Source organism: Hordeum vulgare, chromosome 3H (genome assembly GCF_904849725.1).
Source record: "Hordeum vulgare subsp. vulgare chromosome 3H, MorexV3_pseudomolecules_assembly, whole genome shotgun sequence".
Classification (NCBI taxonomy): domain Eukaryota; kingdom Viridiplantae; phylum Streptophyta; class Magnoliopsida; order Poales; family Poaceae; genus Hordeum; species Hordeum vulgare.
Genome location: NC_058520.1, coordinates 515501962 through 515512901, shown reverse-complemented (window position 1 = coordinate 515512901; position 10940 = coordinate 515501962). Strand labels below are relative to the sequence as shown.

At 46.9% G+C, this 10940-nt stretch overlaps 1 protein-coding gene across 1 annotated transcript; it reads right to left on the bottom strand.

The window, feature by feature from the left end:
- Positions 1–3523: 3523 nt before the first annotated feature.
- Positions 3524–5239, bottom strand: LOC123440366 (E3 ubiquitin ligase PARAQUAT TOLERANCE 3-like). Its single transcript, XM_045116936.1, has one exon. The coding sequence runs from the start codon at positions 5147–5149 to the stop codon at positions 3752–3754; it is 1398 nt and encodes a 465-aa protein (XP_044972871.1). The 5' UTR covers positions 5150–5239; the 3' UTR covers positions 3524–3751.
- Between the last annotated feature and the right edge of the window lie 5701 nt (positions 5240–10940).

Here is a 10940-nt window from a genome sequence, read left to right as displayed (position 1 = left end):
TTTTTCGGGCTTCGGAAAATTGGGTAAAAGCCCGTGCAAAAAAGACATCAGTAGACATAAATTGACACTTGGTGCACTGAGTTAGTAGGTTAGTCCAAATATGTGTAAAATGATATAAAAGTGTAACAAAACATGTAACAATGTCACCCAAAAGGTCATGGAACAAGCAGAAATTATAGATACGCTTGGGACGTATCATCAGCTTGATCGCATGGCAGCTCCGACCCAACCAATGGCCGATCTGGGAGCTTCCACGCGTACCACAGCCAGCGAATCTGAGGGCACGGCTGAATTTCTCCAGGTTATGCAGTCCCATTCCTCCCTCCACCAACGAATAGACTCACTGCCATCCCACTTTACACCTTCCTCCAAATAGCTAATGGTCTTGGGCCCAAAAGAATTCCCGCCTAACTATGTCAATGTCTCAAAGAAGTTTCTTGGGCACATGCATGACTGTAAGTGCAAAGGTGGGGATGGCGCTAAGGATGCATCTGACCAGCACCCTACGCCCAGCCAAGGAGATTAACTTGCCCTTCCAGTTAACGGGCCGAGCTCTGATCCCGTCAAGGATGAATTGGAGTTGAACAATTCAAGGTCTGGTGATGTTAACCGGCAAACCTATGTATGTGATTGGGAATTGACTTGCTTGGCCCCCGAAATCTTGTAGAACATTGTCCAGATCAACATCCTCGCATCTCATGGGGACTGCGATTCACTTGCTGTTATTGATCTTGAGACTCGTCGCGTCACCAAACTATTTCAGGATGAAAAGAAGATTGTTGATGTCCTCCTTGCATGGATTAACAAAGATTGCATCGTCGTCAGCATATAGTCTTAGGCAAAGCTTTGTACCTTTGCTCCGAAGCTCATTCAGGAGGCCCATTTCCGTTGCTTTTGAGATGATTCTATGTAGCGGGTCAATGGCCAGAATGAATAGCAGGGGGCAATGGGTCACCATGCCTGAGACCATTGATGTGATCGATTCTTATGCCCGGGATGCCATTGAGGAGGAAGGACGAAGCAGAGGTTGAAATGAAGGCAGCAATCTAGTCACACCACCATGTGCTGAAGCCCATATGTTCAAGTAGTTCTAGCAAGTACTCCCAAGAGATAGAGTCAAATGCCTTTGCAATATCCAGTTTGCGCGGGAGGGCATCCTTCCTGTTTCGATTGAACAATCTGATAGTGTTTTGTACATAAAGGTACCTAACCTAAATACATTTAGCCCTCTGTACGGCGCTTTGAGCAGGAGATATCATCTTGTCAATGACAAGCGATAGTTTGATGGAGAGCACTTTGGAAATCAGCTCGGTGATCGAGTTAATTAGGCTGATTGGCATGAAGTCAAAGAGGGAGCAGGCTGCATCTTTGTTTGGCAGTAGGGCCACCGTGGCCTTGTTGATGACCGATAAGTCACCACCACCTCATGCATGGAATTCCTCAAACATCTTCTTAATATCATCTTTTACGATGGGCAAGCAGGATCTGAAAAAGACTCCGTTGAAACCGTCTGGGCCCGGAGCCTTCTTTGTCGCAGAGGCCTGAATTGCCGCCCAGATTTCCTCTTTGGAGAACAGGTTATCCAGGCCGGCCGTGTTTACGCACGGCGGGTCAAGGAGATCCCAATTCAAAGTGCAGTTCCTTTTCTCCTAGGTGCACAGGAGCTTGTTGTCCTGCTCCTTCTCAGAATGTTCAGTGATGATGGACGAATCCTTTTCCAGCGCAATAATCAAGTTTCTTATCCTTCTTGATCTGATCTTGGCATTGAAAGAAGCGTTGGCATCGCGTGTCTTCAGCCAGAAAATTCTTGATGCGTGTCTCTTCCTCGCACGCTCGACACCTGCCAAACCGAGCAGCCTTTGCTTGAGGATCTTACGCAATTTGAACTCAGCAGCAGAAAGCAGTCAGGTTTCTTGGCGAACGTCAAACCTAAGGATAAGCTCATTTGCGATGTGGAATTGCAGCTCGACGTCACTAAATAGGGACTTGCTCCAGATCTTGAGGTTCGGACCGCCCTTTTCAACTTTATGCGGATGCGCGCAAAGGCACAATGAGACTGCACCTCCGTGTTCCAAGCATGCTCGACTGTCTCCTGGAACATTGGGAACTTGGGTCAGAAGCTTTCGAACCCGAATATTGCGTGGCGGGTAGGGTGGTGGTGATGTACCAGACAACAACAACGGGCAGTGGTCGGAGCAGCATGTGGAAGTAGCCATCAGCAGTGACGATGGAAACATCGATTCCCAGGCCAGGTTGTAGAAAAACTTGTCGATGCTGACGAAGGTGGGGAGCCGACGCTCATGGCTACAAATAAACCGGTGATTCTTGCATTTCATTTTGCGGAGAGCTGCTACGTCGATTGCCGCAATAAACCTACCCATGATGCGATGGTTTAGGTTTAAGGTACTCTTGTTCCTAGCCTCACAAATTGCATTGAAATCACTGTTAATAAGCCAGGGATCTCCGATGGGTGGCACAAAACTAACTAACCTGAGGAGGAATTGTTCTCTGTGAGCATTGTCCATAGGGTCGTAGACTATTTTTAACCAGTAAGTCTAAGAGGATCTAACTGTTTTGACGTGTGTAGTGATGGAGAAGATTCCAATGCTATGCAAAGAAACAGAAATTACAAAGTCGTCCAAGAAGATGCATGCGCCGCCTCTAGTGCCGATCGCGGGGAAAACCACACATTGTTGCAGTCGCGGGCCTCCTACTTCCCTATCTAGCTTCCGGTCCCAAGTTTCAATTTTTGTTTCTTGGAGGCAGAGGATAACCACCTTTTGCGCGCAGGCAGCCTTGCAGATCGCCGAACGCTTCACCGGCGAGTTTAGGCCTCGCACATTCCAGCTAATGGTGGGAGGGGTGTCATCCATGGGGAAACGGGGCAATTCTCTCAAAGCTGATTGAACTACTCAAACGAGGGCACACCATCCTTACAACCTGCATACACGTCTATTTAACAAGCTAACTTTGTTCAAGGGGGTGGCATTGTTGTCTGTTCAGGGGGATGGCATTTTGTGTGACCAAGGGGTGGCAATTTTTATCTATTTATTCTTCGACAAATTCGTGGAAATACATTTGAATGTGAATCTGTCAGGTTATACAAGCTTTTTTATTTGCACTTTTTTCCATGTCAAAACTAGTTGCCATGCTTTCTCTAATCTTGCCATGACATTTTTCATAGCTAGCTAATAAGTAGAAAAAACACATGGCAACTATGAACAATGTTTGCCTAGATATCTGGTTTCACCAATCACAGGTAGGACAATCTGTGAATCTGTCATGTCATGCATTCTAGGGAAATAGTTGCATGGCATTTTCTAGAGGAATTAGCTAATTGAGGATATGTAATCTGCCATGGCATTTTTATTAATTGAAACATGTCATTTTTATTAATACACATAAAAATATTATGTACCCAGGCAAAAGAGTGTACGCAATTGAAACATATAACATTCATATGTGAAAGAAGAATTATTAGAGAAAATATTATGCATTTAAACCAATAAATACGGTTGGATGAACATTTGTTTTTATTGAAAAGGTAGTGGCTACACCTAAGTTCGGTGCACCTCATGATGATCACTAAAATCAAATTACATAGAAAAACAAAGGACACGAGGGCCTGCAGCTCTTTAAATCATAAACCAGTACTACCGGTTATACATTACAAGGCATTTGAATCACTAGAAAAGTCAACAAAACCTATCAGAATCTCTGCATTGGGCAGTTGGGCGGCAGCTAGCTTGTACTACGTCAAAACTAACGCGGCCTGTGATCTGCCTCCACCGCACCTTCTCTTGAAGCTCTGATCCTCATAATCTGTGCTCGTCCTCTTCCTGCCGGGGTAGCCATACGGCCCGCCGTCATTCCGCGTAGGTGGTGGCACTGTCATGTTGCCTCCCATGGCGTTGACATGGTGCGACCCCATCGGATAACCGCCACCGTAAGCGTAGGGCATGCCGGCGTGGCCGTAGTACATGGAAGGATCAGCCGACCACGGCATCCCACCAAAAAAAGGATCGTAGCACGCCGGGGCGAAGGGAACGCTGAAGCCGTGTTGATGATCGACATGGCTGGCCGCTGTGTCCGTTGTCTCCTGCTTCTTCCTTGGCTCGTGCGCCGCTGGAGCCGACGTCGATTTGCTTGCGTACTCGCTGTGCTCCGACTCCAAGGTGGCGCCCTTCTTGGAAGACGCGTGGCTGCTCATGCTGCTGCTCCCCTGCGATGCTGCCGGACTTTGAGTCTGATGCGTGGACGCCGCGACCTCGTTGCTTGAGACGGAGCTCCTCTGCTTCTCTGCTCCACCTGAAGAGCTGCTGGCCCTGGCGGCGAGAATGTTGGAGATGGTGGTGCGCACCGTGAGGTTGGGGACCAGATCGTCCGCGCTCGCCTTGGCCCCGCAAGCGCACTTGGAGTTGGCGACGATGTGCGCTCTGATGCACCGGCCGCAGAAGCTGCCGAAGCAGCACTTGCTCGCCACCACCGCGTCGGCCATCACCTCCTTGCAAATCTTGCAGTGGAGATCCGCCGGGAAGCCGTCGTCGTTGCTCTCGTCGACCGGCCGAGGGGCAACCACGGGAGTCCCTCCAAAGTCGAATCTCGAGTCGCCGTTTGTGGGGCAGTGTTGGATGAAGTGGCCCGGGACGCGGCACCTGTGGCACACGTACCCGGCCGGCGGCGCCCGCCCGTTGTGCGCTGCTCCACGGTGATCATAGGAGCCCTCCCACTTTGGTTCCGCGCCGTCGATCACCGCGCTGATAGCCTTAGCCTCGTCCTCCTCTGTTCCGGCCGACCTCATGGCCGAGTACGAGGATGGATCACCGCCGACTTGCCTCGATCTCGGGCATAGAGGGGGTTCGTCGTATGGCCTAGCCACGATGGTATCGGCCGGAGGCCCAGCCACTCGGCGCGCCACCACCACCGTCGAGTTACGCAGGACCAATGCGTTGTCGTCCGCGTACTCCTCAAGGGTCTGCCCGTTGGAGATCGTTATGGTCTCCCTGGGACCCCGGCCGCGTGTCCGGCCATGACCAGAGCGGCCTGTCTCCATGATAAGGCGCCTCAGGTCGCCGACGGAGATGGAAGGCGCGGCAAGGGGCAGGGAGAACGTGCCACGGGCGCTGCTGTACTTGTAGTGCACTGCCATCCTTTCCTCGAAGTTGAGCACGAAGGTCGAGATGGACGCCCTCGTGAGTCGCTCGCCGGAGATGAGTCTAGCTAGGATGGTTGTGCTGGGGAGGCTCACGTCAACAGGGATGATCTGATGGCCTTATATGGTACTCCATTTGGCCTTGGGCAATCCAGAACCGACAAGGTTTCGGGCCTCTTGTGAATCGCCGCCTATGGGTAACGTGTCCGAGTTCTAATCGAAATAATACTACGTACAGTACGTGTTTGCTTTCTTGTTCTTCCTTAACTCGGACCGGCGACCAACCCCGCGGGCGTGTATGCTGTTTGCTTCAACCCGAGTCGTCATCGGATTCTTTTCGGATTCACTAATTCTCATCTAAATAAGAATTTGCGAACCACGTGGCTCGATGATGGTTAGATGAACTGCGGTATCTTTAACCCGAGTCGTCACTGAATTGTTTTCAGTTTCACTACTAATTCACATCTACTAGATGAAAATTAAGTACAGAATTATTGATTCTCGGTCGAGGATGGCTCATGGCGATCGCGCTGTGTTTTGACTTCTGACCGATGACGCCTTAGCCCGATTCCCGACCGTGCCACGGCTCCGAACAAGATGGGGCACTCACCGCCGGCGATTAATGGAGTAAGTTGGAAGATTTTCCACGTGCCTGTATATATTCATGCTTCATCGCTTGAGGCTCTTCTGTTCCCCAGATGATCCTCCAACAGCTATGGTTTTTGGCTATGGTTTCCCTCTATGTTCATTTTTTTTTTTCATCTGATCCCCTCTATGGTTTTTGGCTATGGTTCCCCTCTATGTTCATTTTTCTTTTCCAACAGCTATGAAGTCTTTCCAATCTCAGATTTGTACAGGTGTTGTTCATCCTGAACTCCCGGTTCTCAGTCTGATTATACTCTGTTTTGGGTAACATTCACTTGACAATCTTCAGACTTCAGTGGATGCCGGCCACGTAAATTGGTTTCATGGGTTGTGTCATCTCTTCATGTTTTTAGATTATACTTTTGATCTTCAAAAGCATTGGCTCCTTTGGAGTCTGATTATATTTTGGTTTGTGAAAAAAAATCACTCGATGATCTGCAATGGCTGTCGGCGAGGTAAATATGTTCTGTGGGCTTCCATACCTCATCTCTTAATGTTCTCAGATTATGCTTCTGATCTAATGATACATATTTAAATCGGTAAGCTGAGTTCACTAGTGTGCTAGGTTTCAAATAGCAATGCTTTACACGAAAACTTTTGATGTACTTTTGTGATGCTAGCAGGGAAATGCTACAGAGCTGAATATGACATTTCGTTTATTTTTCCCTTTCTTTGTGTCCTTGAATATGTGTGCACAGCCAACTCAACAAAACAGTGTCGTGTGTATTGTTTATCTGTACACCATGGTTCTCAGGACATATTGGACACAAGCCTGAAGCCTTTATGCTCTGACAAAAGATGTGTTCTGTTACTTTTCCATTTTATTCTTTCGACTATGCAATGGCTGTGTCCTAATTGCATTACCTGTTTGTTGACATTCCGGGTCAACATACCTCTGTTTATTGAACCACTAGGACCATCTTCTACTTTTCAGTTATCTGTATTTTTAATGTTTTCTATTATCTACAAGCCTACAATAATGTTGATCCCCTTACAATGTAGAGAAGCTATACAGGCTGGTGCTATGTAATTTGAGGTACTTGTTTTTTTCGAAACGGAGGCACAAGTTTGCCTCATCTATTAAATAAGAGGAGAATAAAGTGCATTTCTTCTCTCCCTCGGTTACCCACGGTTTGGCCTCCTCTATAATGGAGGAAAGCAAGGTAGTCGGTGACGAACTCTTGTGACGGAACACCCGTGCATTTCCTTCATTCCAAATGGTCCATGAGACAAGCATGGTGAGGGAGGCCATAGCTCGCCGGTTGGGGTTGCAATTGTCGGTTCTCGTATCCCACCACTCATAGACGGACTCGTCCAAGAGCCATACGGATGTGTCCATGTGGGCGAGCCCCATCTTTTCAATGATAGACTTCTATAGCCGGATCATGTATCGACACGTGAAGAATAGGTGGGTCCCGTCTCTTGCTCCCTATTGCAAAGCTTGCAAAGGCCACAGTTTGGCACCCACGTCGCTCCAGACAATCGGCGGTCCAAATTCGATCTTGCAACGTGAGCCACGCAAAAAATTTAACCTTTGGACGTGCGCATGCCTTCCACACCATGCGATCCAAGGGGGAGAGGGTCATGACTAGGAATTGAACCCTGTAAGCAGTGGCCGCCGTGTAGATTCCATCGTTCGCATGCTTCCAAATGATGATATCTTCGGCTTGCTCATGAACGTGGACATCATTCAGGAGTGCGCAAAGCATGAAAAATTCTCGAATGTGAGCGATGGAGACAAGCGTGTTGTGATTTATTTTCAAAATCCATGCATTCCCACCAAGAGCCTCACAGACCTTCCAATTTTTCCTTTTTGATGCCTCAAAGATGAGTGGTGCAATATCCTTAGCTTTGCGACCAAGAAGCCAAGGGGAATCCCAAAAAGGCATTTTTGCGCCATCCCCAATGATGATAGTCGTTGAGGCGTAGAAGAAGTCGATGTCCTCCTTGCTGCACGGGTTTCCAAGGCCAACCCATAATCTGCGCGGCTCATTCCATTCATACCATAGCCACCGGAGTCACAGAGCATGTGCAAACTTGTCGGTGTTGAGTACCCCGAGGCCACCATATTACTTTGGTCGAAAGACCACCTTCCAGTTGACCTTGCACTTGGCACCCGTTGTTTTGTCCGAGCTGGACCAAAGGAAAGGCTCTCAATTTTGTTAAGGTTGTCCAACGAATTCTAAGGCACAATTAGGGGAGTGATGGAGAACACAGCTTGGGAGGAGATGACCGATCTGAGAAGTGTCGTACGTCCAATGGTAGTGATGCTCTGGCCCTCCCAAGTAATCAATTTTCCGGCCGCCTTTTCCTCAAGGTATTGAAAATCCACCTTTTTAAGTCGCCGCACTCAGAGTGGCAGCCCAAGGTATTTGAGTGGAACACTGGCATGTGTAGCAGGCATGCTCTGAAGAATTTGCTGAAGATCAATGTGATTGCAAAGGATGGGCACAACTGAGCTTTTTTGGACGTTGGAACAGAGGCATGTTGTAAATTCCAAGATGCGACTCTTTCCTTATTTGGGACGAGGCCTCAAAAGGGAAAATGAACGCATCTAAGCATTTCGCAAGAACGGTAAACATTGCATTACATACAAGAAGAGATGAGTATATGAGTTGGCTTACACTCGCCACAAATTAAGTTACAAATCCATTCAACATTTATTCAAGCATTCATAAGGCAGGGTCCGACTACGGACAAGATAAACAGCAAAATAGCAATGTTCCCGCCTCGCTGGGCCCAGGACACGACCAAGGTCCTCTAGTCGTTGGGGTACGTCACGTACATACGACCACTGCTCTCGTCGAACTCCCACTCCAGCTGAGTAGCATCGAAAGCATTTGGATCTGCTGCATCTGTACCTATGAGGTGGTTGTAGTAATCTGTGAGCCACAAGGACTCAGCAATCTCATGACCATGATAGCGAGTCTAACCAAGTTATTGGGTGAGGATGGGGTATGCATTTGAGTTTGCAGCAGCACTAAGCATTTATGGTGGCTAACTTACGAGAACATGAAGTAGTTTGAGTGGTCTAGGCTTGATGGTCGTGAACTAAAAATAATCACTAAGTGATCCTGAACACCTACTTAAGTCACTCATAACCCCATCGTGTTCTCCATCAGAGAAGAAGCTTTGAAGGAAAGAGTCACGGTTACGCACACAGTTGGCAGGTTTTAATTAAGTTATTTCAAGTTATCTAGAACCGGGTGTTAAACAAAGTTTTCATGTTTGCCACATAACCGTAGGCACGACTTTCCAAAAGATTTAACCCTGCAGGGGTGCTCCAACCAATCCATCACAAATTACCACAAGCTACATAGAAAGTCTCGATCACGAAACTCATGATCTCCTAGGATTTCTTAGTGGAAAACCTCAACTCTGAGTTAGTCCAAAGCATCACCGGAATCCCGATGCACAAGATATATTGTTTAGGTAAAACAAGTCCAGCAAGACCACCTCATGTGTCGACGAACCCGATAAGAGTCGCGTATCTCAGTCTCATGACACGACGGAGAAGCTAGTGTACAGGGCCAGATAGAGATCTCCAAGTTTCCCTGGGTTGGCCCCGCACAGTGCTGTAGTTTGGACCAACACTCATGAGGAGCACTGGCCCCGGGGGAGGGTTGATTAAGTTCCTCGGGGTAGATATTCCCTATGCATTTTAATTATTAAGTTTTTAGCAAATATAGTACCAAAGTTGGGTCTTGCCATACAAGCCTTAAGACTAAACGATTTATCAAGGGGGTCCCCATAACAATCCCGAGCGTGTTAGGAGCGCTCAATTATGGAATAAAATACGAGTAGCCGAAACTAAGGCGGCAAAAGCGGAACAAATCACCGGGCATAAGGTCAGGCCTTCTGCCTTTTACGAAGTATACATGCGCATTAATTAAATAGCATTAAATAATATGATAATCAAATTTCCCATGTTATCACATGGACCAGCTTGCACCTGCAACTAGCAATTCTATAAGATGGTTGAACAAGCACTAACTTAGCCAAACAATATTAGCTAGAAAGTGAAGGGTTAGAGGTTTTCATGGCAATGTATCAAGGCCTAATATTCAGGTGGTAGGCAGCGAGAAGTAAAGATGGAAATGATTCATCTACGCATAACAAAGTTAGAAACATTATCACGTCATAATCATCTTGCCTATTGGATCTTCAAACTAGAACTGCTCTTGCTCTTTCTGAACGTACTCGACGGAAGCCTCACACTCGTTCTCCGCATCCACTGCTACCCAAAATAAATAAGCATCCAATAAACACTAGCAAGTAACAATGCTACAAACAATATGACGCATGGGTGTGGCATGAAAGGAAAACATGGCATTGCTACACTAGTCATCTTTGCATGCATTTCTTAAGTTATTAGCATTCTATACAGAACCTCAAGTTCAATTATTTAGACATGCATGAACATGGTAGAAATAGATGCATCACGAGAAAACGATGCAAAAACATATAAAGAACGGCGCGAACCGAGTTACGGAACTCTCGGAAACCACAAAACAAGATACGGAAGGCTACGGAGACAAAACAACAATATACCACGGGCTATGGGCATCCTCTTGGGATTCCAAGGTTGCCACTGGACTGAGCACAAACTTCCAGGTGGAATGGACCTAAAAATCATGCAATTTCGTCAAGCACAACTCACACAAAGCCCAAAACAAAATAGCAAGCAATCTGTCCACTAACAGCATCATACCACTTTGTTCAAAAGAAATATAGTAGCTACAGTCAACCGACTAATTCAACCAAGGCATGGAATTGAAGCTTTCAAACAGTACAACAACACCTAACCAATAGCTAATTCACTAGGTGCAAGAATCTCTCGCTACCAAGCTCTAAACATGGAAAAAAATTATAACACTTCAGGACTTAGTGAAAATCACAGATTTTCACTGGCAGTTAACAACCTGAAGCATATTGACAGCAATAAAATACTATGCTACAGCAAACCTCATGGCATGAAATTTAGGGCCAGTTCTTTTGGTGGCTTTTTTGAGCTTCTAGAAGCCCAACCAAACATATTTTTTGGAAGCCTACTAGTCAAGTCTTAATTAGTAGACTTCTAAAAAAATAAATTTGGTTGGGCTTCTAAAACAAGCTGGGTAGAGGTAGCTTATTCCAGCTTATT

Excerpts from the sequence above, each read along its gene's own strand:
- LOC123440366 (XM_045116936.1), bottom strand. The coding sequence starts at position 5,149 with ATGGCAGTGCACTACAAGTACAGCAGCGCCCGTGGCACGTTCTCCCTG.